Source organism: Amphibalanus amphitrite, unplaced genomic scaffold, assembly GCF_019059575.1.
Source record: "Amphibalanus amphitrite isolate SeventyFive unplaced genomic scaffold, NRLGWU_Aamphi_draft 001066F_arrow, whole genome shotgun sequence".
Lineage (NCBI taxonomy): Eukaryota > Metazoa > Arthropoda > Thecostraca > Balanomorpha > Balanidae > Amphibalanus > Amphibalanus amphitrite.
In genome coordinates this window covers 1-27,951 of record NW_024882560.1, presented here as the reverse complement: position 1 = coordinate 27,951, position 27,951 = coordinate 1, and the positions used below count along the sequence as shown (strand labels likewise).

General features: G+C 48.2%; 2 protein-coding genes and 1 long non-coding RNA gene across 3 annotated transcripts; all 3 read right to left on the bottom strand.

Moving 5' to 3' along the window:
• Positions 1–1,655: 1,655 nt before the first annotated feature.
• On the bottom strand, positions 1,656–3,516 carry LOC122369725. The gene is made up of 4 exons (XM_043344656.1): positions 3,278–3,516; positions 2,801–2,950; positions 2,390–2,555; positions 1,656–2,077 (listed from the first exon to the last, which is right to left on the bottom strand). Exons 1-4 carry the CDS (start codon positions 3,488–3,490, stop codon positions 1,830–1,832), a joined length of 777 nt encoding a protein of 258 aa, XP_043200591.1. The 5' UTR covers positions 3,491–3,516; the 3' UTR covers positions 1,656–1,829.
• A 4,089-nt stretch (positions 3,517–7,605) lies between these two features.
• On the bottom strand, positions 7,606–24,362 carry LOC122369724. Its single transcript, XR_006254461.1, has 2 exons — positions 23,821–24,362; positions 7,606–7,673 (listed from the first exon to the last, which is right to left on the bottom strand). It is a non-coding gene; the product is annotated as an uncharacterized LOC122369724 (long non-coding RNA).
• On the bottom strand, positions 9,233–26,419 carry LOC122369723. The gene is made up of 5 exons (XM_043344655.1): positions 26,391–26,419; positions 10,853–11,128; positions 10,373–10,522; positions 9,964–10,129; positions 9,233–9,653 (listed from the first exon to the last, which is right to left on the bottom strand). The coding sequence occupies exons 2-5, from the start codon at positions 11,063–11,065 to the stop codon at positions 9,406–9,408; spliced, it is 777 nt and encodes a 258-aa protein (XP_043200590.1). The 5' UTR covers positions 11,066–11,128; positions 26,391–26,419; the 3' UTR covers positions 9,233–9,405.
• Between the last annotated feature and the right edge of the window lie 1,532 nt (positions 26,420–27,951).

The following is a 27,951-nucleotide window of genomic DNA, read 5'->3' as shown; positions in this document are numbered from 1 at the left end:
CAAAGAAACTACAGCATCGCAGAGTCGACATATTACAAATAGATATATGTATTCATTAAATACAAAACCAGCATACAGAATACTATCCAAAGCAATACCTGCGTGTGTAAGAGTAACGATTGGGAAACGTTACATCCTGCCGCATTCTACATTACGGAGCGATACATAACTGTGTGCGCATTCCCACTTCACTCAACACAACAGTCATACCTTGAAAAGATGATTCAGCCTACGAAGCACAAGTGAGTACTGAGTATTAATGTTTGGACCACTTAATACTGCCCTGTCGTGACCTGGTCATCGTTACAGCCCACCAAGTTAGAACGCTAAGGTACTGCTTGAACAGTGAAACCTAACTGATGAGCAAAGTGCAGAGCTCGCAATCTCCCTGACAAGAAAAAAGCATCACTACCGCTCACCACGCGAGTCAGCACAAGTCCTGTTTACGCTGTAACAGCATAGTTCTTCAGCACTAACAATCTGAGTATGCACATTCTCAAAAGGTCCATTTTTCAAAACATCCGCCGCCAGCCCTGGAAGACCTTTTTGCAATCCAATTCCACGCTGCAGAGGATATTGTTGAGTGACATCGATCCGATTACGGGTTCTGCAGCATTCTACATTGTCTCAACACTGAACTTCTTTGCACCAGACTTTGATCGTAATAACAGCTCACTCTAGATTATGCGGACATGCGCCTCCTGCCCAGGTGACTGCCCAGTCCCTCCCTAACCATTCCGGTAAACCACCGCCAGTCTACGACGACAGATACCTCTCGAAGACACCCCATGAGCGCCCCTGTGCAGCCGGTCCGACCAGCCCCCGTGGCGGCCCCGACATAGCACGCGCATCTGGCTCACATCGCACCCGTCTGATTTAGTCTGGAGCCGTGCTGTAACCCGTGCCGGGCCGGGGGGTGTTTGAACACCCCCCCCCTGCGGTTTTTCGCAGATATCTCAAAAACGGCGGCGCGGAGCGCGGCCTTTTTGGCACACCTCTTCACGCATCTTTTCTACATGCGTTGTAAGAATTTCAGACCCAGGGCTCTCAAGGTCAGGTCACAGGGTCACGTCAAGTGACCTCACCTCAGAAAAAGTTGCAATCCTCGTCATAGCTACACCGACTGAACGATCGCCTTAAAACTTTCAGCGATGATAAGAGTAAAAGTATGTACAAAATGTGTATCTCGGAATTTTGATATCGGTGACCTAAGGTCTGGTCAATTTTGCAACCTCTCCATTATAAGTCAAAGGGAGAAAATTGAAATGCGCCTATTTTGGACGAATGGTGTTCAAAACCCTCTCAAACATCGGTTCATAGGTGAACAATGACACACTGAATCGGACAAATGCACCTGTGACCCATTTGCGTGCCCCTGAGGTCATCTCAGGTCATAACGGTCACCAGCAGTTTTTTTTTGGCTATAACTTTTAATAACGACGTGCACACATCAGATGTATTCAGCTCGACGATACGGATCGACTGATATGCAACAGTTTCTCTGATATGTACTGATATGTAGTTTCTTCGTGTTTTTTTTTTCTTACCTACTAAATAGTACCTATGCTATCGGTTGAAAGTTCGAGGTAAGCAGAATAATCAAAAGTAATTTTCTAAGCTTTGCGTCGTTGAAAACAAAGGCAGGCCAAACACAGTTCGTGGTCAAACAATTATTGTATTGCACAAGGAACGATGATGGGATGTATGTACATCGCGTCATATTGTAAAACAACTTCAAAGTGACTTGCTTTGAGCATGGCTTCGTTCCGTCCGCCAGTGCCCTGCGTCGGTCGATGACCGTGCTGCCTCAGAGTCTCGGCAGCGGGCGTTTAGTGGCGTCCGCCGAAGCGGCGGCCACGGCCGCGGAAGCGGCGGAGGCGGCGGCGCTGGGGGCTGTGGTCGTGGTCGTCGTGGTCGTCGTGGTCGTGCTCGTCGTGCTCGTGATCGTAATCCTCGTCGCCGTGCTCGTGCTCGTGCACGCCAGGCTTGGAGAGCTCGTGGAACATGTTGCTGAAGTCGGGGAACTTGGCCTCCATCTCCTTCTGGGAGTAGTTGTGCGAGTTGGCCGGGTTCCAGGCTGTCCAAGGGAGAGGGCGAATGGGTCAGAACTTGGGCAAAAGAGCATCATCAGACCCAACCACCACGACAGCCAAATCGCTTAGACAAATCAGCTTCGCAAAATGACCACAAAAAGATTACAAAATGTAATAGCCACACAGAGTCCGGTAGGTCTACGCACAGTGAATCAACTCGAGCATTACGATGCACAAAATATGGACCGGTTGCACATCAACTGTGAAAATGTGATCTCGAAAACGGTTTGTTCAGTACCACAGAAGCTCAAAGAGCCTCGCCCTCAGGTGGGATTGTGTCGATGCATTCTGCCTACCGGGGATAGCGACGTATGTGACGAAGGCGGCGTCGTCCTCAGAGAGCGACTCGAAGATGCAGTAGGTGCCCTTGGGGATCATGACGGCAAACTTGGCGCCGTGCTTGTGCAGAGGGTTGCCCAGCACCACCTCCTTGTGGATGCCGCCGTCGGTCAGCATGTGGATCTGAAATCACACACACACACACGGTGTCACACACAATTGTGGCCAGCACCTGTGGACTAGTAGGCGGTCTCACTGTTAAGTGGTATTGACATTTAAAAGACCCATCAACGGAGGCTCAGACATCATTTCCATCACGATTTAGATAGGATATTATCGGGGGACATCTGTATATCCTTCGTATAAAAAACAGCAAGTGGGTTTCGTTGTATCCATGGCGCCCAGGAGACACTGACCACGCTTCTCACCTTGGTCAGGCTGCCGCGGTTGTAGGTCATGAGCAGATCCGAGGTGTCGTGCTTGCTCCACTTGCCGAAGAAGCCCTTCTGGCCGGGGGTGATCATGCTGTTCACGAAGGAGAAGGTCGGCGCCTCAACACCGCCGAAGGTTGCCTGGACCTGTCGCACAATAGACGGTAAAGGGTTAAAAAGCACGCCAACAAAGTCATGGGAAACATGTGTCAGGTTTCCGTCATGAGAAGTCTTAGACCTTGGCTGATAGCCATTTCTACATGTTTTGTTTCTAAGGAGGTTTGTCCAAGACTACAACAATGAATGGACTGCTATCAAAGATTGTTATTAAATTTACTGTAAAAATAGGTGCTATTGCAGTCCATTATCGTTATGCTATACTATAAAAGATAATCAATTCAAATGAGCTAGATGCGGCTCGGTTCACTGCAAGTGCTTCCGCCGCCTATCCGGCGACGTCGGCCGCTGACTCACCGGGGAGCGGAACGGCGGGCCGGCCATCATGCCGTTACGCCACTGGATGTCGAGCGCATCCTGCAGCTCCAGCTGCCGGGGGGCCACGGCGTGCAGGAAGCGGCGGTACAGGTGCGTCAGGCCGACCGTTAGCTGAGCGGCCGTCGGGACGGTCTGCTGCGGCTGCTCGGCCGCGGCCAGGGCGCACACGCAGGCGATCAGCAGCAGCTTCATGGTGGCGACTGAGAGTGCCGACCGGTGGGAACATGGCCTTATATACAGACCGTAGCGTGCGCCCTTTGAACCCGGCACGCCCAGAGGAGGCGTGTCGGTGGAAGAAAAAACAACACCACAGAGGCGCGTGGTGATTGGGGTGGGCACAACGGTCCGTTCAAGCCTTACACATGACACAGCGCCGGGAGCCAAAAGCCATACACAGCAGACGCCAAGTCAGAGAGATGGATCAATCTGTAGTCAGCCTTTGCTGAACATCCGGTCCTTGCCAGCGCTGCAGGCTGCTGCATAAGCGAAATGAGACTGTGTTGAGCTTCTGAATGGGTAACCCTCGCCCAGTTGGGGGGGTGGGGGCAATATGACCCCCCTGTGGTTTTTTTCTGAATTGCAAGAAAACGACGGCGCGCAACACAGCCAAATTTTTTTTATACCTTTTCCAGGCGTCAATTTGACACCTTTACACAGAACTTCAAATCTTAGGTCACCTTAGGTCAGGAGTTATTGAGGTCAAACTGGGGTCATCTTTGAGCAAAAATTAGTAAAAAAAAGAAATCTTGAAACGCTCACAAATGCTACAGTTTCTAAGCTATTTCAAAGTTCTTTATATGGTCAAGTACAGAAAAGAGGGCGGTACAAAACTACAATCTCGGATTTTCAAAATGTTTCTAATTTGACCCCCAAAATTATCTTTTTGTTTAGAAAAAAACGATAACAAATCAAATCAGAAGTTTTTTGAATTTCAAAAAACCGGAACATATGTGATAGTCCCTGCGCTCTTCTATCTACATACCAATTTTTACATCGATACCTCTTTTTTGGGCCAAGTTATAGCGAAAAAAAAACTTCAAAATTGATGACGTCAAATTTTTGGACTCAATGTTTGGTAATTCCAGAGTACGTAGCGCAAAACAAAGACCACCATTGAACTCCCCGTGACGAGCTGCATCGAATCAATACCCATTTTATGCAAAATATCAACTTGGAAATTTGACCTAATTTGACCTGACCTTGAGCTGACCTTCACCAGAACATAATCTAAACTGACCCTAAAGGTTGTCTGACCCACATAATTTGGCATTTGGAATATAAAATGGACCATGAAACATGCGTCACATGATATTCTCATATTGTGACCCTCAGGGACCTGGCCTGTGTGACCTGACCTGGTATCAGTGACCTCAAATAGCAAAATATGTGTTGGACGAACAATACCCCATCGATGATTTTCAATGAAATGCATTTTACTCGATTTTACAACGCATTTCTTGAAATGCCTGCAAACGGTGAAAATTCGACATTTGACCTGACCTGTGACGTCAACGGTTTGACCTAGGTCAATGAAGTTAGGTCACAAGGTAGTTCCCTATTGGGGCTATCCAACGCCGTTTGCTTTTTGTCGCTATGTTGCATGGTTCTCGAGATCTTAGGGGCCAATTGGCCCCCTAAGGGGGGCAATTTAAATTCCCCCCCCTTCCAACTTTGCGTTGCTCGGCAGACCCGAACGAGGTGCGGGTTAAAGGAAATATACTTTTCATATTTTAATTACACTGTAAACAGTTTTTACGGCATCACCGAGCTGTTACAACTATAACAAAAGGTAAAAACGATCTCAATGTTGATACACGAGTCAGTTGGGAAGCCGCATCCAAAATTTTATCAAAATCCGTTCATAACTTTTTGAGTTATGAACTGAAAACAAACAGGTAAATATTTCTGCCCCACCCTGTATTTATGCTCCTCTAAAAATATTTTCATATAAGGACAGCTAATTTCCATCTTCGGTAGAGGCTATATAGTGTTTACAGCGGAAACTGATTGGCTTTAATCTTATATGTTCAATAAAAGATTCTCCACATAGGGGAGAGCGGGGCCAGTTGAAACACGGGGTCAAATGAAACATGGCTTTATTTTCAACAGTATGCAACATATGGCGTTGCCGACACCACTGCGCATCCGCGCTCGACCACTTCATTTGTCAACGGCGTTTGGGCGGCAAACGGACGGTAATTTTGATTTGACACTTGTTTTTGTGTTTTTGAGGGGCGTTTGGGAGAAATCGTTTTTATGAATATTTTGTGATATCTCATATACCTTTGTTTGCTGAAAGAAGAACTCCTGGCTCCGGAATAACACCTTATTTGGCCCTTCATTCAGCATGATGTCGTCCCTCCAGCTCGTTTGACATATGCTTTACGGCGCGTGCGAGATGGCGGGAGCGGATGGGGTCAATTGAAACGCTTCTCTGAGGGTCAGTTGAAACAGGGCCACAGGCCGTTTCAATGGACCCCGGTGACCTTTGCAATGGTTATTGTTCAGGGGCTGTAAACATTAAAGGAAATAGTCCACCTTTGAAATGAGCTTTTAAACTGAAATAGTAGATTAATAGAGCTCATTTTTTGACCTCTTTTTTCTCCAGCCTTTTGCTTGAAAGCACACTATAGCCTGAGATATTTCTCATTATCCTCATCCGCCCATTTTACCATAGTCTATGTACTTTATGTCACCTATTATGAGGAACTTTGCACTTTTAGCTTTCCAACGACCTATTGAATGTAGCATTTGGAAAAGTAAACCGGACAAAATATCTCCTTAAGAAAGTGGCCTTAAAGAGGAAAACATCCCATTGTTAAGGATAGGTGCAATTGACCCCATGGGCTGGTTCAATTGACCCTCGCATCGGGGTCATTTGAAACGGGCGTAGTGCTGTTTTATAAGCATGCGTTTGGCACCAAAATATGTTTGAAACATAATTTTACATATCTTAAAATGAAGCCGAAAGAGCATATTTTTTCATGGCATTGTGCATTTTTCGATATGACAACTAGATCTCGCTGTGCATGTCAATATATAAAAAGTGGTTCAACTGGCCCCGCTCTCCCCTACTTGCTATGTTCATCGCAAAAGCACTTAACCCATTAATACATCAATTTCATCGGAAACTGCCTCTCTCCATCCCACCAGCAGATAGGGATAGCCTAGCGTGAATGTGGCTTGAATGTAGAGACCGCAGACACCTTAACCCTATTCCTGGCGGGGGGGGGGGCCTCAGGAGCCCCCCTGAGTTTTTTTGGTTATTTCTCCCAAACGCGTTGAGCTAGGAAGCTCAAATTTTCTGACTTTTCCTAAAAGGCTTCTACGCAACATGTCTGAAAATTTTGAGTTGATCTGACCTCAGGTCAGGTCACCAGAGGCGGTTTGGTGACCCTACCTCAGAAAAGTTTGCAATCACGCCAGAGCTAGAGTTTTTGACCGATCAATTTCTTCTCTTCAGGCTTTAGTTAGGGTACCAGTATGTGGAATTTGTATATCTCGGAATTTTGATATCGGTGACCTAAGGTCAGGTCAGTTTCGCGACCTCCCCATTATAAGTCAATGGGGGAAAAATCAACTCCCTGTTTTTACCACTAAAACGGGTCGGAATGGCCCCATATACCATACATGACTTCATATACGACCAACCTTCACTACCTTGAGGTCTGTTTTGCTGTTGGGCAGCTGTGAGGTCATGTGACGTCATCAAAGGTCACCAAAGGTTTTTGGCCAATAACTCCGTACAGGAACAAGATACAGACGCGTGGATGGTCTCATTGTGTTCAGCTCGTCAAGACGCATCGAATGATATACATGATGACCTCGAGGTCACGTGACCTGAGGTCAACCTTTGACCTTGACCTTTCGAGGTCAACATATATATTGTTCGATGCGGATTGACGAGAGGATCACGATGAAGCCCTTAGTTTGTTCCTATCTTGACTAATTCGAAAGTTATTCGAGAAAAACTCTCTCCATATCTAGCGCCGCCATTTTGACTTTTTCGACCCCTGTGACGTCATCTTTGACCTGACCTGAAAATGACCTTAGTAAAAATTGTAGACCTTGTCCATGCGTATCCGATGCCGTTTACCGCTTGTCGCTATCTTGCTTCGTTCTCGAGATCTCAGGGGGGGGGCCGAATCGGCCCCCCCCCCCCGCCAGTTTCTTGTCCCGGCGGAGCCCGCCAGGAATAGGGTTAACGGTGATGAAAAAAGCTTTTCAGCGTTCTCTGTGGCGGATGTGTTCTCATGCCTAACACGGGGTGATATTTACAAAGAAACTACAGCATCGCAGAGTCGACATATTACAAATAGATATATGTATTCATTAAATACAAAACCAGCATACAGAATACTATCCAAAGCAATACCTGCGTGTGTAAGAGTAACGATTGGGAAACGTTACATCCTGCCGCATTCTACATTACGGAGCGATACATAACTGTGTGCGCATTCCCACTTCACTCAACACAACAGTCATACCTTGAAAAGATGATTCAGCCTACGAAGCACAAGTGAGTACTGAGTATTAATGTTTGGACCACTTAATACTGCCCTGTCGTGACCTGGTCATCGTTACAGCCCACCAAGTTAGAACGCTAAGGTACTGCTTGAACAGTGAAACCTAACTGATGAGCAAAGTGCAGAGCTCGCAATCTCCCTGACAAGAAAAAAGCATCACTACCGCTCACCACGCGAGTCAGCACAAGTCCTGTTTACGCTGTAACAGCATAGTTCTTCAGCACTAACAATCTGAGTATGCACATTCTCAAAAGGTCCATTTTTCAAAACATCCGCCGCCAGCCCTGGAAGACCTTTTTGCAATCCAATTCCACGCTGCAGAGGATATTGTTGAGTGACATCGATCCGATTACGGGTTCTGCAGCATTCTACATTGTCTCAACACTGAACTTCTTTGCACCAGACTTTGATCGTAATAACAGCTCACTCTAGATTATGCGGACATGCGCCTCCTGCCCAGGTGACTGCCCAGTCCCTCCCTAACCATTCCGGTAAACCACCGCCAGTCTACGACGACAGATACCTCTCGAAGACACCCCATGAGCGCCCCTGTGCAGCCGGTCCGACCAGCCCCCGTGGCGGCCCCGACATAGCACGCGCATCTGGCTCACATCGCACCCGTCTGATTTAGTCTGGAGCCGTGCTGTAACCCGTGCCGGGCCGGGGGGTGTTTGAACACCCCCCCCCCCCTGCGGTTTTTCGCAGATATCTCAAAAACGGCGGCGCGGAGCGCGGCCTTTTTGGCACACCTCTTCACGCATCTTTTCTACATGCGTTGTAAGAATTTCAGACCCAGGGCTCTCAAGGTCAGGTCACAGGGTCACGTCAAGTGACCTCACCTCAGAAAAAGTTGCAATCCTCGTCATAGCTACACCGACTGAACGATCGCCTTAAAACTTTCAGCGATGATAAGAGTAAAAGTATGTACAAAATGTGTATCTCGGAATTTTGATATCGGTGACCTAAGGTCTGGTCAATTTTGCAACCTCTCCATTATAAGTCAAAGGGAGAAAATTGAAATGCGCCTATTTTGGACGAATGGTGTTCAAAACCCTCTCAAACATCGGTTCATAGGTGAACAATGACACACTGAATCGGACAAATGCACCTGTGACCCATTTGCGTGCCCCTGAGGTCATCTCAGGTCATAACGGTCACCAGCAGTTTTTTTTGGCTATAACTTTTAATAACGACGTGCACACATCAGATGTATTCAGCTCGACGATACGGATCGACTGATATGCAACAGTTTCTCTGATATGTACTGATATGTAGTTTCTTCGTGTTTTTTTTTTCTTACCTACTAAATAGTACCTATGCTATCGGTTGAAAGTTCGAGGTAAGCAGAATAATCAAAAGTAATTTTCTAAGCTTTGCGTCGTTGAAAACAAAGGCAGGCCAAACACAGTTCGTGGTCAAACAATTATTATTGTATTGCACAAGGAACGATGATGGGATGTACATCGCGTCATATTGTAAAACAACTTCAAAGTGACTTGCTTTGAGCATGGCTTCGTTCCGTCCGCCAGTGCCCTGCGTCGGTCGATGACCGTGCTGCCTCAGAGTCTCGTCAGCAGGGATTTAGTGGCGTCCGCCGAAGCGGCGGCCACGGCCGCGGAAGCGGCGGAGGCGGCGGCGCTGGGGGCCGTGGTCGTGCTCGTCGTGGTCGTCGTGGTCGTGCTCGTCGTGCTCGTGATCGTAATCCTCGTCGCCGTGCTCGTGCTCGTGCACGCCGGGCTTGGAGAGCTCGTGGAACATGTTGCTGAAGTCGGGGAACTTGGCCTCCATCTCCTTCTGGGAGTAGTTGTGCGAGTTGGCCGGGTTCCAGGCTGTCCAAGGGAGAGGGCGAATGGGTCAGAACTTGGGCAAAAGAGCATCACCAGACCCAACCACCACGACAGCCAAATCGCTTAGACAAATCAGCTTCGCAAAATGACCACGAAACGATTACAAAATGTAATAGCCACCCACACAGAGTCCGGTAGGTCTACGCACAGTGAATCAACTCGAGCATTACGGTGCACAAAATAGGGACCGGTTGCACATCAACTGTGAAAATGTGATCTCGAAAACGGTTTGTTCAGTACCACAGAAGCTCAAAGAGCCTCAGGTGGGATTGTGTCGATGCATTCTGCCTACCGGGGATAGCGACGTAGGTGACGAAGGCGGCGTCGTCCTCAGAGAGCGACTCGAAGATGCAGTAGGTGCCCTTGGGGATCATGACGGCAAACTTGGCGCCGTGCTTGTGCAGAGGGTTGCCAAGCACCACCTCCTTGTGGATGCCGCCGTCGGTCAGCATGTGGATCTGAAACCACACACAGAAACGGTGTCACACACAAATGTGGCCAACATCTGTGGATTAGTAGGCGGTCTCACTGTTTAGTGGTATTGAAATTTACAAGACCCATCAACGGAGGCTCAGACGTCCTTTCCATCACGATTTAGATAGGATATTATCGGGGGACATCTGCATATCCTTTGTATAAAAGACAGTAAGTGGGTTTCGTTGTATCCATGGCGCCCAGGAGACACTGACCACGCTTCTCACCTTGGTCAGGCTGCCGCGGTTGTAGGTCATGAGCAGATCCGAGGTGTCGTGCTTGCTCCACTTGCCGAAGAAGCCCTTCTGGCCGGGAGTGATCATGCTGTTCACGAAGGAGAAGGTCGGCGCCTCAACACCGCCGAAGGTTGCCTGGACCTGTCGCACAACGGATCGTAAAGGGTTAGAAAGTACGCCAACAAAGTCATGGGAAACATGTGTCAGGTATCCGTCATGAGATGTCTTAGACCTTGGCTGATAGCCATTTCTACATGCTTTGTTTCTAAGGAAGCTAAGGAACCTCTACGACGATAATGAATGCAGCTCTGTCAGGGATTGTTTGTAATTTACTGAAAATAGGTATGGGTGCTATTGCAGCCCGTTTACGTTATGCTATATCACAAAAAGTCAATTCGAATGAGCTACATGCCGCTCGGTTCACTGCATCTGCTTCCGCCGCCTGTCCGGCGACGTCGGCCGCTCACTCACCGGGGAGCGGAACGGCGGGCCGGCCATCATGCCGTTGCGCCACTGGATGTCGAGCGCATCCTGCAGCTCGAGCTGCCGGGGGGCGACGGCGTGCAGGAAGCGCCGGTACAGGTGCGTCAGGCCGACCGTCAGCTGAGCGGCCGTCGGAACGGTCTGCTGCGGCTGCTCGGCCGCGGCCAGGGCGCACACGCAGGCGATCAGCAGCAGCTTCATGGTGGCGACTGAGAGTGCCGACCGATGGGAACATGGCCTTATATACAGACAGCAGCGTGCGCCCTTTGAACCCGACACGCCCAGAGGAGGCGTGTCGGTGGAAGAAAAAACAACACCACAGAGGCGCATGGTGATTGGGGTGGGCACAACGGGCCGTCCAAGTCTTACACATTACATGATTACACATGACACAGCGCCGGGAACCATGCACAGCAGACACTGGCGGATCCAGGGTGTCAGCGCGGGGGGGGGGGGCATACCAGGTCACGGAGCCAAACCTAAGGTACCCCCAAATCCTGTTTTCTCATCGGATTTAGGCCACTTATTTTTCGTCATAGCCCTGACACGAATTTTTTTTTCTTAAAAAAAAAAAACAGAAATGGTAGGACACCTGACCCCCATTGGCAGATCCAGGAGGAGGAGGCTTTTGGGACAAACACCCGGGCAGCGCCAGAAATTAACGAAAATTGGTGGGGCCGGTGGGGCCCTCAGAATGACTGGTGTAGGTAAAGAGCCGACCCAGGGTCGCCGGTGTGGAACCTTAAAGGGACTATCCCACCTTTAACATGGGGTTTGAGTTGAGATAGCCAAGTTTGCGGCGAGGTTCAGAAACCACTATCTATCTAGGTTGCAACCCCGCGGCCTCTTGGTGTTGAAGAAATTCGTTCCCTTCATTTGAAAATGGGCCTTGTACAAGGCCCTATCTTCAACATGGAGCGACCGTTAGTGTGACGTCACCTCGTTTAGTCATTCTGATTTAAATGGGTTTGTTCGTTGAAAAATCGCTTAAAACTTAGTCTGAACTTTGTTGTGGTGCCTACAGAGTAAAAAGAATCAGCTTTATGACAGTAATGTGGCCTGGGGAAGGAGGTAATTTTGGGCTGTGACGTCACATATTTGAAAGTTTGTGTTTGTAATATGGGAAGCCTAAGATGTTTAATGAAAAATAAATGCCAGAACCGTGTTCCTGGTCATCCAATCTATAAAGTCGGGCACAATTTAACTGGTTTTAACAACATTTTAGAAGGTGGGATAGTCCCTTTAAGAGGTACTGGCGTGGGACCATCAAAGGTATCGATGTGGGTTCCCCAGAGGCAGTGGTGTGGGGCCCTCAGAGGCACTGGTGTAGGAACCACAAAGGAGCCGGTGTGGGCCCTCTAAGGTGCTGGTGTGAGGCCCTCACATGGACGCCGTTGTGGTGCCTCAGACACTGGTATGGCGCTAAGCCCACACCATTCACAGATGGCTGTGTGTGGGGCCCTTGGAGTGGTTGGTGCGAAATGCGAATGCTTAATAACCCAGTAGGCCCTCTCAGAGACCGACAAAGGGCCCTCAGAGGCCGGTAACGGGCCGTATGATGCCAACAATGGGCCTTCACAGGCCGGCAAGTGAGGGCCGGCAGTATCTTCAGGAGCCCTGTGGAGTCCTTAGAGATCGGCACATGGTACTCTCAGACGCCGGTGGGGCCCTCAGAGTCACCGGTGTAGGACATACAGAGTTACCGGTGGCTGACTGCCAGAGGCATTGGTGTGGGGCCCCAGAGGCGCCAGTGTGGGACCCTCAGACTCGCCTATGTGGGACCTCAGGAGACACTGGTGTGTCAGAGGTGGCGGTGTAGGGCCCTCAGGCGTGTCTGTGTGGTGCCCTCTCAGTCGCCGGTGAAGACTTTCAAAGGCATCGTTGTGGGAGTCCTCACTCCTCAGAGACACATGCATGGGGGCAAGGGGTCTTCAAGAGACCAGCAAGGGCCAGCAGAGGCCTTCAGGAGCCCTGTGGGATCCAGGAGACCGGCGTGGTACTCTCAGGCGTCACTGGGAGCCCTCAGAGTCACCAGTGTGGGGCCCACAGAGTTGCAGGTAGGTAGCCGTCAGATGCGCCTGTGTAAGACCTTCAGAGGCGCCAGTGTGGGGCCCTCAGAGCGGCCGCCGCGATGTAGGGCCTTAAGAAATATTGGTGTTAGTCCCTCAGATTGGCGGTGTTGGGCCCTCACACGCGCCAGTGTGAGACCCTCACAGGCGCCGTTATGGGCCCTCAGAGGCACTGGTGTGGAGCCGTTCCATGCGGGTATGGGTCAGGACCCTAATTAAAGCTGAGCTGACGCTTAATGGGTCAGCAAGGTCACTCAGAGGTCAGCACAGGGCCCTCAGAAGCCGGAGTGGGGCCCTTATGGAGATGTGTGATGTGTGGCGACTCAGGAGGCCGTGACTCCGTGAGGTGCTCTCACGAGTCCTGCGGGTCTTATCTCAGTCGAAATAAGGCATGCTTGGACCCTGAGCGGCCAATTGGCACTGCAGGGCCTCTCGGGCCCATAGGGCACCATGCATCTAATGAGGCGGCACGCGCCCCTTGTGCCCCCCCCCCCCCCCCCCGGTTACGCTGCACTGGCTGCGGCCATACTGATAAAGGTAAATCATATTCTAACCGTCCCTATTCTCAAGCATAGGCGGCGGCCGATACCTGGTTTGCGCAATATGAGTGCCATCGTTAGACAATACGGTCAAAAGTGTTGAAGCGGCATGACCATGGGTGTAGTTTTCCAAAAATCATTGGGGGTGCTCAATAGCTTTCAGAAAGGCATGCCATATTTTTCGTAGGTCTTTTTTCAGCTGTTCTTTTTTACTGTATCAGGCATCATGCAAGAAATGATGTTAAATCGATTCGAGAGCTTGTTTTAATAGCGCCACTGTAAAACAATTTTGGCTCACCCAATGCATTCATAATCACGGAAGTTTTTGAACATATTTCAGAACACGCTGGGTTTAAAATTTTTAATTCAGGCCCTACCGGACTTTTGGTAGGTCCGCGCTTAGGCAGCCTGGTCTGCATAGCTCTGCACGAATGAGCTTATATTGAGGGCTATCCAACATGACGCATGACGGGACAGGCTCGATGGTTACTCTCCGGACATGGTTCTCGTGAAATATTGCGTTTTGTTCCTGGAACTTAAACCTCGCCGGCACAGGTCATTTTGCGTCCTTCGATGGCACAAGGGAGGGGGGACCCCCCTCGCGTTTGGCCTCTGATCGAGCTAGAGCTTCGCGGAAAAAAAAACGAGCGTGTTGCCCGTCACGAGAGAAAGCCGATGATACCCAATTTTAAGGTCCTAGGTCTTCGGTTGACATTCCAGGTCAGGTCAATGACCCAAAAGTCGGGAAAATCGTGACCTATTAGAAAGTCGTAAAATGTGGCTGCTATGGGGTTTCCGGGGTGCTGATCACGAATATCGTGTTAGTTTTGATCACAGATGATGTCTTTAAGCATTTAGACCAGGTCGGGTCAGGTCAGGTCAGGTCAACCGGTAGGGGCCGTGACGGGTATTTGTAGTACGTGTCAACCGCCTCTGACAGCTTCGTAACATGTTACGAAGGCAAGGCACCAAAACTACTTCGTAAATGTTCAAATGGTTGCTAAATTCGAATTCAGCTCGAAAAACTAGCCTAGAAACATGTAAAACTCGAAAAGTGAACCGGGGTCACCAAAGGTAAATGACCTGACCTGATCTTCAGGTGACCTTGACATCCACCCTAGGGAGCAACATCAAATCACATGTTTGAACGTTTGAAACCACGAAAAACTTGCAAAAGCGCGGCTAAGGCAAGGCGACATACGCCGAATCGCGATTCCGGCCAAACATGGTCTTGGAAAGTAGGTCATCGGTCAAAGGTCATTTCGGTCAGGGTCATGAAATTTTTAGAGTAGGTATAAAATTGATCAATGCGAGGGTACTGAAAGTATCGTCGCGATCGGCCGCTTTTTACGCGAGTTATTCGCGAAAAACCTTAGGGGGGTTGCATCAACCCCCCCCCCTGTCCGGAATCGCGCGGCGTATGTCGGCTCGCATTAGCCGCGCGTTTGCAAGCTATTCGTGCACACAAAAATATTAACACCGTTAGCGGTGTAATTGCACAGTACCTACATATCTGAGCACTTGAGGAAAGTTAATTTAGTCCCTTCCCCGCTTAAATTACTCGCGCTCCTAAATGAACACCAGGAAGAAGGTAATAGAACACTGTTATGAGGGTTGGGTGTTTTACTACATGTAGTGTTCTATTGTGTTCTATTACCTTCTTCCTGGTGTTCATTTAGAAGCGCGAGTAATTTAACCCTCGCCCGCACATGCTATTTTCCCATCCTAGAACGCACATGGGGGGGGGGGGGGGTGGTTGCCACCCCCCCGCGCCATTTCGTTCCTATTGGAGATAGAGCTTAGCAGTAAAGACCAAAAAGATTCTTTGGGAAGAGACGAATCCAATGATACCCAGTTTTACCTTCTCAGGTCAGTCATTGACCTTCCAGGTCAGGTCAAACTAAAAATATTGCTGTTTTGGGTCACCGTTGGATATCAAGTGCGCTGCTCATCAAATACCGATGACGATGCTGTTTTCTGGTGCCAAGCCAGCTAGAACCTCTTTGTCACACTACCCGACCAGAATTTTGCTGCTGAGGTCATTTCAGGTCAAGTTAGGTCAAGATCAATTATATGTGTTTGTATGTCTGTGTGTGTCTGTGTGTATACTGATGTGTGCACCGATTGTTTTTGGGTCCATATTACATGAAATCATGATCTGAGAAGCTTTTACCAAAAATGCAGTCAAAAAACTTCACAAAAAGTAAATTCAGCTTGCCTAAAACGCAATTATCTTAGATGACCTAGGTTGACCTTGACCCTGACCTTGACCCCTGTACATCGTCGAACAACATGTTCCATGATAGGTGGGAGGTAAGACTGGCAAAAAAGGCCGAAATCAGGGTGTCAAAAGCTCACAAGGCCCATGGCAAGCGAAAGATGTTGAGAATTGGCCATTTGGGTCATGACATGACCTGAAAAACAAGGTCATATCTCCGAAACCAAAAATCACAGAAACTTGAAATTTTCAGTGGACATCAAGAAAGGATAGAGGAGCAGCTATACGAAAAATCAGCCTTCTAGCTCTAAAAATGTTGAGTGCAGAGCAGAAAGACTACCTGGGGGGGTGGCAACCCCCCCCCCCATGTGCGGGCGAGGGTTAAGTGGGGAAGGGACTAAATTAACTTTCCTCAAGTGCTCAGATATGTACTGTGCAGTGTGCAATTACACCGCTGACGGTGTTAATATTTTTTTGTGTGTGGTTTCAAACCTTCAAACATGTGATCTGATGTTGCTCGCATGCATGGTGGATGTCAAGGTCACCTGATGGTCAGGTCAGGTCACTGACCTTTGGTGACCTCGGTTCACTTTTTCGAGTTTTACAAGTTTCTAGGCTAGTTTTTTTTTAGCTGAACTCGAATTTATCAACCATTTCAACATTACGCAGTAGTTTTGGTGCCTTCGTAAAATGCTACGAAGCTGTCAGAGGCGGTTGACGCGTTCTACGAATACCCGTCACGACCCCTACCTGTTGACCTGACCTGACCTGACCCGACCTGGTCTAAATGCTTAAAGACATCATCTGTGATCAAAACTAACACGATATTCGTGATCAGCACCCCAGAAAACCCCATAGCAGCCACACTTAACGACTTTCAAACAGGTCCCGATTTTCCCGGCTTTTGGGTCATTGACCTGACCTGAAAGGTCGGCCGATGATCTAGGACCTAAAAGTTGGATAGCATCGGCTTCCTCTCGTGACGGGCAACACGCTCGTTTTTTCCTCTAAGCTCTTGCTCGATCAGGGGCCAAACGTGAGGGGTCGTACCACCCCCCCCCCCCCCCCCCTTGTGCCGTCGAAGGACGCAAATTGGCCTGTGCCGGCGAGGGTCAATGTGCCTGGGAGGCGTAACCGCCGCACGGGCTTGTTTCATGTGCCCTTCGGGAGAGTGAACACCGTAAAGAACTGTCTTTCTGTGCATATTCCTCGGTTGTGCAATCAATTTTTGGCACAAGGTCCGTCGGTGGACTTTTACCACCCTTCCACGTCCTTCCGGCGTGAGGCTTTCCAGTACGCCCGAACACTGGGCAGCTATGGGATCTCTCTGTCATCATGTCCCACTTGATTCATTGGCCCAGGTTGTACTGAACTTTTAGAATATTACAGAAAATTGGATATTGTTAGGCTGGCGGCTGCTTATACATGCTTGTATGTTTTACCCAAACAGAGGAACTAAGTGTGGTATGGTATGGTGTTGTGAATGTCGATAAATTTTACAGCCATTGACATTGTTTGCCAACCTTCATTTATGTTAGATTGGAGATCTTACTTAGTTCCAAGCACCATAATATCAGATGTAATGTAAACACATATATCATGCATCTTAATTTGTGGTAATTTATTCAATGTATAGGTATTCCCTTAGTCACTGAATTGAGTATAAGCATAGTATTTGCATGATTCACTGAGCTCAATACAGAAGAAAATTATTATTACTGGAGATTACTGGAGAAGAAAATACTGATTATTGAGGGTCTTGAGTCAGCTGGGAATGTTTTGATGAGGCTGGGGGTGCTTTAACCCTCGCCGGCCGAGGGGGGGGGGCGGGTGCCGCCCCCCATAGGGTTTTTTCGCAATAGCTCCGAACACGCTGGCGATAGAGAGCTGAAACTTGGCAATTCAGGGCTGCGGAGTCGATGGATTTTCGGCGACTCCGACTCCGACTCCGACTCCGGCTTTCAAAAACCAGCTCCGACTCCGACTCCGACTCCGGGCAGAATTGTCGACTCCGACCGACTCCAACTCCCGACTCCGACTCCGCAGACCTAGCAGGGCTGCGGAGTCGACAGATTTTCGGTGACTCCGACTCCGACTCCGGCTCGGGTTTCTACAGGGTGTTTCACTAAAAGTGTCAAAAAGCAAAAGGTCATAATGCACATAATAACAATGTTTTTAAAGAAAATTTGCATATCATTTCATCCGCAATTGTTGGACATTTGAATATATAAAAACGATATCACCGTCACTCAAACCTATTCCACACATCTGCCCCTTCTTTTGATGCACCGTTTCGGTACGTGTCCGGAGGTGACTCACAGCCCGTTTTCATCTTCAGCGTCCAGACTGTCGGCAAAGCCTTGAATTGTGCTCTTCAGCTCCCGAAGTGATGCGACTTGAGTCTTCCTCAGCTCTGCGAGAGCTACTGAGTCACTGACCAAACCAGAGGCTTAGCCTTGACAGATCGGGGCTTCGCGCTGGCCAGGGGCGGGCGGCGAGGCAGCTGATTATTCGGCCCAGGAGCTTCTGGTCCAGTCAGTTCCTGGTGGCTACAGCCGTTACAGTGGTTGATTTTAATAACTTGTAAGGCCCTGGCTATTTCTGATGTTGGAATTAGCTTCTTGTTATCTTCAAAGGCCCTCAAAAAGACCCTGACCTTCTCAACGGTTTCCGCCGAGAGGTGGGGGCAACCCCGCCTTTTTTGGACTAAAACCGGCATCGAAGGAACCCTTTTAAACCTCTCAACAAGCCCTTTGAAACTTTAATAATCTGGAACGTAGCGAGGTGAGAGAGTAGTTGCGGTGTAAATAGCCTGTTCTTGTTCTGCATAAGGAAAAAATGACTAGTAACTTTGTCCTCCTGCCCTCGCTCCGTATGAGTGTAAAATATCTTAAATGGATAAATTATAAATGTCCAAAAATTTGCAACAAAGCCACGTGCGCAGCCACGTGATTAGCATATTCTATATATCTTTAATAAGCATTCACTTTTTGACACTTTTAGTGAAACACCCTGTAAAATCGACTCCGACTCCGACTGCGACTCCGGTCACAACTGTCGACTCCGACCGGCTCCGACTCCGACTCCGACTCCGCAGCCCTGCTTGGCATACCTGACCTTTGATCTAAGCCAGATCTTTTGACACCAACCGCATTTTTGGGTCAGGTAAGGTCACTGACCTATGACGTCATAAGTGAACCTCTGAACGGTCTTCAGATGTCGCAACTTCGCAACGCCCTCACTGCCAGAGGAGATGTCACAGGGAAATGAAACTTGCAGGATCCAGTATCCATTATGAGTCTCACAATTTGTATATCTCAGATTTTTCCTAAAGGTCATATGAGGTCAGGTCATTTTCGTGACCTCACCATTATAAGTCAATGGGGAAAAATTCAAACTGCTATTCTGGCGCCAGGAACGATCTACAACTATCCCAAGCACACAGAATCGTGATTTGATGCACTCCTTGCAAGGTTAGATGCGTCACTTTTGCAATGTTGACCTTGCATGACGTCATTTATGACGTCATCAAGGTCATATTAGTTTTTCGTCAATAACTCCTGATCAAATTGAGCTAGCGAGTCGGGGAAGCCACCAATGGACTCAAGAAGACCTGCCGAATCGAATGATATGCGACATGACCTATTTCGACCAGCTTCGTGACCTTAGGGTGCTGACCTGACCTTGACCTGAGGTCAACACCCCAAGTTGACCTGACCCGAACAAAAAGTATATCATTCGACGCGCCTGAGCGAGGCGCACACGATGCTGCCAAAATCGCGGCCCTGCGGCCGTTTTTTGCGAAGTTATTCACCAAAAACTGAACCGTACCTTGGGGCACTTGACCTGACCTCAGAGGTCACCGGTTGACCTACGACCTTAAAATCGGGTACCAATCTCTGCATCTCGTAACGGCGCCCACGCTCGTTTTTTTTCCGCGACGCGCTAGCTCCACCAGGGGCGAAACGGCGAGGGGGGTCGTACCCGTCCCCCCCCTCGGCCGGCGCGTATGTAGAAAACCAATAGGTCCGGCGAGGGTTAAGGAGGCAGGGGGTGCTTTAGGGAGGCAGGGGGTGCTTTAGGGAGGCAGGGGTGCTAAGCTCAGGATTGGGGGTGCTTGAGCACCCACAAAGAGATATACCTAAAGTTACACTTATGGGCATGACTCCCCTGTGGTAAGAACTAAGAAGCAACATACTTACAAAAAAAGCAATGACAACTAAATTGAGGCTACTAAAACGACTCTGATCACAAAAGTAGTTACTAGGAAGGATTTCTAATCCATTTTTATTTAGTTCCTCGTTATAGGCGTAAGAAGTGTAAGTCTGAACGGGGGGGGGGCATACTTGTACTGAATGCCCTCCCCAGGCTCCTGTCGGGGGGGGGGGCATATGCCCCTAATGCCCCCCCCCCTGGATCCGCCAGTGACAGCAGACGCCCAGTCAGAGAGATGGATCAATCTGTAGTCGGCCTTTGCTGAACATCCGGTCCTTGCCAGCGCTCCAGGCTGCTGCATAGGGCAAAATGAGACCGTGTTGAGCTTCTGAATGGGTTAACCCTCGCCCAGTTTGAAGGGGGGCAGTATGACCCCCCTGTGGTTTTTCCTGAATAGCAAGAAAACAACGGCGCGCAGCAACACCAAGTTTTTGATACCTTCCCAGGCGTCAATTTGACACCTTCACACAAAATTTCAAATCTTAGGTCACCTTTGGTCAGGAGTTATGAGGTCAAACTGGGCTCATCTTTGAGCAAAAATGAGTAAAAAAATGCAATCTTTAAACGCTCACAAAGCTACAGTTACTAAGCAATTTCAAAGTTCGTTATATGGTCATGAGTAGCGAAAGAGGGCGCTACAAAACTGCTATCTCTGATTTTCAAAATTTTTGTATTTTGACCCCAAAAAATTAAAAAAAGCTTTTCTTTTCGAAAAACGCAAACAAATCCCAAAACTTTTTGAATTTAAAAAACCGGAACATAGGATGTGATAGCCCCTGCGCTCTTCTATCTACATAGCAATTTTTTCATCGATACCTGTTTTTTGACCAAGTTATAGCGAAAAAACTGCTCAAAATTGATGACGTCAAATTTTTGAACTCAATTTTTGGCAATTCCAGAGTACCTACGTAGCGCAAAACAAAGACCAGACCACCATTGAACTCCCCGTGACGAGCTGCATCGAATCGATACCAATTTTATGCAAAAATATCAACTTTGAAATTTGACCTTATTTGACCTGACCTTCACCAGAAATAATCTAAACTGACCCTAAAGGCTGCCTGACCCACATAATTTGACATTTGGCATATAAAATGGACCATGAAACATGCGTCACATGATATTCTCATATTGTGACCCTCAGTGACCTGGCCTCTGTGACCTGACCTGGTATCAGTGACCTCAAATAGCAAAATATGTGTTTGACGAACAATACCCCATCGATGATTTTCAATGAAATGCAGTTTACTCGATTTTACAACGCATTTCTTGAAATACCTGTAAACGGTGAAAATTCGACATTTGACCTCACCTGTGACGTCATCGGTTTGACCTATCACCTAGGTCAATGAAATTAGCCCCGCGTTCGATGTCTCACGGACGACGAAGATTCTACGCCGTCCGGCCAATCCCGTTCAAGGTCAGCGAGGGCTCGGCTGCGGTTATAGAACGTGATTGGCCGGACGGCATAGAATCTTCGTCGTCTGCGAGACATCGAACGCGGGGTAGGTCACAAGGTAGTTCCCTATTGGGGCTATCCAACGCCGTTTGCTTCTTGTCGCTATGTTGCGTGGTTCTCGAGATCTTAGGGGGCCAAATTGCCCCCCCCCCCTCCCAACAGGGCGCGTTGCTCGGCAGTCGGCAGACCCCAACGGAGCGCGGGTTAAAGGAAATCTACTCTTCATATTTTAATTACACTGATAACAGTTTTTACGGCAACATCGAGCTGTTACAACTATCACCAGTAAAACGCCTTTTGGGCGAAGAGCGAGCGAGCGAGATAGTGAGCCCTGCACGTAGGGAAGGGCGAGAGGGTACTTCTAACGGGGCTTGTGCCAAGCAACCTTCTAACCGGTCGCTAGCGGTGTGCCAAATTTGAACGCAATCGGCCCAGCCGTTCCTGAGATCTGGAAGCGGCATTCTGCACGTGCGCACGTGCAAACGGGGTCCAAACTGACTTTTGCACGGCACCCTACTAACTGGTCCCCAACCGTGTACCAAATTTGAGCGCAATCGGCCCAGCCGTTCTCGAGATCTGGAAGCGCCCCCTGCACGTGCGCACGTGCAGTAGCACCATAACCCCAAACATGGGAATGCACTGCCTGGTGGGTGCCTACCTGTATGCCAAGTTTTAGCGAAATCGCCCCAGTAATTACCGAGTTATTGAAATGGGAACAAATTTGGCACCTCTTCTTTTTGTATTTTGCACGTGCAGTGGGGGTCACTCACATAGATCAAGAGTATCCGACCTTTGGTAGAAGGGATGCAGCTACCCTACACAAATTACCGCAAGACAATCGCCCAAGCGGCTGCTGAGATATGAGCCTCCCAAATTCACTACTTTTGCAAAACAGTTTGAACACCCTTGACCTTTCACGTGCCACGACGGTCACTGAGATGTGTCAAAAGTAGTCAATTACGGGGTAGAAGGGATGGGGCTACCCAGAAAAAAGACCGCAGGCCAATCGGTCCAGCGGTTGCTTAGATATAAGCCTCTCAAAAGAGTTACAGGCCGGGCCGGGACGCTCATACCGAGATTTTTCCGTTATATTGAAAAGACTTCGCTTCGCTCGCTGCGCTCGCTCGCTCGTAACAAAATGTAAAAACGATTTCAATGTTGATACACGAGTCAGTTGGGAAGCCGCATGCAAAATTTTATCAAAATCCGTTCATAACTTTTTGAGTTAGGTATATGAACTGAAAACAAACAGGTAAATATTTCTGCCCCACCCTGTATTTATGCTCCTCTAAAAATATTTTCATATAAGGACAGCTAATTTCCATCTTCGGTAGAGGCTAGATATTACACGGAAGCTGATTGGCTTTAATTTTATATGTTCAATAAAAGATTCTCCACACACTTCCTATGTTCATCGCAAAAGCACTGACCCATTCAAGGCCCTATATACCGACCCATTAACATATCAATTTCATCGGAAACTGCCTCTCTCCATCCCACCAGCAGATAGGAATAGCCTAGCGTGAATGTGGCTTGAATGTAGAGACCGCAGACACCTCAACGGTGATGACATTGGCTTCTTAGGGTCCTCAATAATTCTCTAAGAAGCTTCTGATCGTTCTCTGTGGCGGATGTGTTCTCATACCTAACACGGGGTGATATTTACAAAGAAACTACAGCATCACAGAGTCGACATATTACAAATAGATATGTATATGTATTCATTAAATACAAAACCAGCATACAGAATACTATACCAGTATAACGCCTTTTGGGGCGACTAACGGAGCGAGCGAGAGGGTGGGCCTTGCACGTGCGAAATTGCGAGGGAGTACCTCCAACTGACTTGTGCACGGCACCCTACTAACCGGTCTCTAGCGATGTGCCAAATTTGAGCATAATCGGCCCAGCCGTTCTCGAGATCTGGAAGCGGCACCCTGCACGTGCGCACGTGCAAAATGGGTCCCAACTGACTTGTGCACGGCACCCTACTGACTGGTCCCTAACCGTGTACCAAATTTGAGCGTCATCGGTCCACCCGTTCTCGAGATCTGGAAACGACCCCTGCACGTGCGCACGTGCAGCAGCACCCCAACTCTGGCACATGGATATGCAGTGCCTGGTGGGTGCCTACCTACATGCCAACTTTCAGCGCAGTCGGCCAAGTAGTTACCGAGATATTGCAACAATTACAAACTGACACCTCTTCGTTTTGCACGTGGCACGTGCATAAGGGGTCACCCACATGCATCGGGAATAGTCCAATACTTGGTAGAAGGAATGAAGCTACCCTACAAAAATTACCGCGTGTAAATCGGTCAAGTGGTTGCTGAGATATAAGCCTCGCAAAAGCGTCCGCACGGCCGGCCGGCCGGCCGGCCGCTCATACTCAGAAATTTCCGTTAATCTAAGGAAAGACTACGCTCGCTTCGCTCGCTCCGTAACCAAAGCAATACCTGCGTGTGTAAGAGTAACGATTGGGAAACGTTACATCCTGCCGCATTCTACATTACGGAGCGATACATAACTGTGTGCGCATTCCCACTTTACTCAACACAACAGTCATATCTTGAAAAGATGATTCAGTCTACGAAGCACATGTGAGTACTGAGTATTAATGTTTGGACCACTTAATACTGCCCTGTCGTGACCTGGTCATCGTTACAGCCCACCGAGTTAGAACGCTAAGGTACTCCTTGAACAGTGAAACCTAACTGATGAGAAAAGTGCAGAGCTCGCAATCTCCCTGACACGAAAAAAAAACATCACTACCGTCAACCACGCGAGTCAGTACGAGTTCTGTTTACGCTGTAACAGTATAGTTTTTCAGCGCTAACAATCTGAATATGCACATTCGCAAACGGTCCTTTTTCAAAACATCCGCCGCCAGCCCTGGAAGACCTTTTTGCAATCCAATTCCACGCTGCAGAGGATATTGCTGAGTGACATCGATCCGATTACGGGTTCTGCAGCATTCTACATTGTCTCAACGCCTCACTTCTTTGCACAAGATTTCTATCGCAATAACAGCTCACCCTAGATTATGCGGACACTGCGCCTCCTGCCCAGGTGACCTCCTAGTCCCTCCCTAACCTGAACCATTCCTGTAATCCAACGCCTCTCGAAGACACCCCATGAGCGCCCCTGTGCGGCCGGTGCGACCAGCCCCCGTGGCGGCCCCGACATAGAACGCGCATCTGGCTCACATCGCACCCGTCTGATTTAGTCTGGAGCCGTGCTGTAACCCGTGCCGGGCCGGGGGGGGGTGTTTGAACACCCCCCTCTTGCGGTTTTTCGCAGATATCCTCTTGAGTCCCGCCAATTCGCCCATGAATGGAGAGCAACGAAACTTTTTTAGCTGAGAGCTTTGGTGCCAATAATGACCAGATTGGTGACATTTCAGCCGTGAAGGTCATCGCGCATGCGCAGTGACATGTATACTGGGATATACAAAAATACTCAAAGCCTATAAATATGACTGAAATGCAATCCATGAAAACTTCCATACAAACACCAAAGTGTATTTTTTCGTTTGTTTAGGACGTAAAATGGCTAATAGTATTGACACGTTTAATTATCAACACCACTCGCCCTTAACTTCAGCTTCTTCTGCCCTTGCCCACTGCTCTTAGGTCTTTAGTTGCCATTTCCTTTGAAGATATAGAACTTGTAGCACCTGTTGCGAATCGATAAACAGTAGATGAAGACCTTGCAGCATTATCTGAAGCGACATCTCTAAAAAAAATTCGCCGTATGGTGTGTTTTAGAGAGGTGCTTGCCTATGTCATTGTGCTTAGGGGTCGGATTCTAATTCATCGGGCGATTTATCAAACTTTGAGTGAGGATCTACGGTCATTGAGGTCGCCAACGATTCGAAGAATGTTAACGCTCAACCACAGAGCCATTTGAAGGCATAATGTTGTTTGTGAGCCACAAAAATGGCTTTAACTAACCCAGCAACCATGTATACTACAGTATACATGACTAGTCCTAGGCACAGTCCGTTGTATACTGACGTTTACATTTCTCCGTCGTGCAGGATCCCGTTGGTCACTCGGGTGTACATTTATTTTTTTCAGAGGTCAATTCCTCCGAATAATTGTATAGTCTGTTCCATATCAAGCTTGCAGTTGGAATTTCTTCGGCAAATCGCTCCTCCGCTAAGAATTTGCTTCTTAAAATGTAAGAGCTGTATATACAGAAATCACGCACTGCTTTCAGCAGGGCACTTCGGCTGCAAACTTGAAACGAAACAGAGTATAGTGCTACTTCTTAAAGGAAATAGTTCACTTTCACGAAATTATTTTTTTGCAATGGATTTGTGATTTTTTATGTTCAAAATGATCAGCAAAGAAAATAAATCCTTTTTATAACAAAATATTATTTTCTATATTTTTGATATAGGAAGAACTTTTCAGTTTCTGTAAGGCACAAGCGATCCAGTATGAAAAGAGCATGGGTCCCGAAAATTCTTCAGAAACTAGAGAAATCGCGGCCACCGGCATTTGGGCGATCTGCTCGTGCTTTTGTTACTGGAGCGCCTCACTGGAGCGAATTTCTCAAGAGTTCTCGTAGATAATTTCTCTAGTTTCTGAAGAATTTTCGGGACCCATGCTCGTTTCATACTGGATGCGAATATATGCAAGGCACACATCCTCAACGCAAGGCACATTTTTCGGGACGAGAAATAGAATATCTTTGCCTAGGGTGATCGTTGGGCTGTAAAAGCTCCTGATTTATGCTCGTCTCAGCCCAAGCTACGGAACTGCTATTCCAGTTCAAAACCCATGTTAAAATGTGAACTATTTCCTTTAAGCACGTCTCAAAATTTTTCGGGCCAAGGACATTTATACCTTAGTACCTATACATGAACTTTAATTCTTTCTGGAAAAGTTCCAAACACACAATGTTGTTTACAAAACCTGCAAGCAATGATCAACGACGAATGGTTATGTTAGCAAAACAACAGTTTTCGATGAGTCATACTCTTAAAAAGAAATAACAGGAAAATAATTAGGAGACGTACCTCTATGCTGCGACCGCCGAGATACCGGGAAGATTGAAGCGCTGGAGGCGTCAACAAATTCAACTTGAGGATATAAATTCAGCCACCAGGTGGCGGACCATGGCACTGCAACGCATGGCCACGAAATAGCCTAGCCATTAGTGAATTCCGTATAGATCGACTTAGGACGATGTATACCCCAGTATACAAAAAGAACCAAGAGGATATCTCAAAAACGGCGGCGCGGAGCGCGGCTTTTTTAGCACACCTCTTCATGCATCTTTTCTACATGCGTTGTAAGAATTTCAGACCCAGGGCTCTCAAGGTCAGGTCACAGGGTCACGTCAAGTGACCTCACCTCAGAAAAGTTGCAATCCTCGTCATAGCTACACCGACTGAACGATCGCCTTAAACTTTCAGCGATGATAAGAGTAAAAGTATGTACAAAATGTGTATCTCGGAATTTTGATATCGGTGACCTAAGGTCTGGTCAATTTCGCAACCTCTCCATTATAAGTCAAAGGGAGAAAATTGAAATGCGCCTATTTTGGACGAATAGTGTTCAAAACCCTCTCAAACAAAAACACCCTCTCATGAGTCTCAAACAAACAACAGTTTCTCTGATATGTACTGATATGTTTTCTCCGTGCTTTTTTCTTACTAAATAGTACCTAATCGGTTGAAAGTTCGAGGTAGGCAGAATAATTAAAAGTAATTTTCTAAGATTTGCGTCGTTGAAAACAAAGGCAGGTCAAACACAGTTCGTGGTCAAACAATTATAATTGTATTGCACAAGGAACGATGATGGGATGTACATCGCGTCATATTGTAAAACAACTTCAAAGTGACTTGCTTTGAGCATGGCTTCGTTCCGTCCGCCAGTGCCCTGCGTCGGTCGATGACCGTGCTGCCTCAGAGTCTCGTCAGCAGGGATTTAGTGGCGTCCGCCGAAGCGGCGGCCACGGCCGCGGAAGCGGCGGAGGCGGCGGCGCTGGGGCCGTGGTCGTGCTCGTCGTGGTCGTCGTGGTCGTGCTCGTCGTGCTCGTGATCGTAATCCTCGTCGCCGTGCTCGTGCTCGTGCACGCCGGGCTTGGAGAGCTCGTGGAACATTTGCTGAAGTCGGGGAACTTGGCCTCCATCTCCTTCTGGGAGTAGTTGTGCGAGTTGGCCGGGTTCCAGGCTGTCGAAGGGAGGGCGAATGGGTCAACCTGGGCAAAGGATCATCACCAGACCCAACCACAAGTCAAGTCGGTTACAACAGTCTTCGCAAAATTGACCACAAACGATTACAAAATGTAATAGCCACACACAGAGTCCGGTAGGTCTACGCACAGTGAATCAACTCGAGCATTACGATGCACAAAATATGGACCGGTTGTACAACACTGTGAAATGTGATCTCGAAAACGGTTTGTTCAGTACCACAGAAGCTCAAAGAGCCTCGCTCAGGTGGGATTGTGTCGATGCATTTCTGCTACCGGGATAGCGCGTATGACGAAGGCGGCGTCGTCCTCAGAGAGCGACTCGAAGATGCAGTAGTGCCCTTGGGGATCATGACGGCAACTTGGCGCGTGCTTGTGCA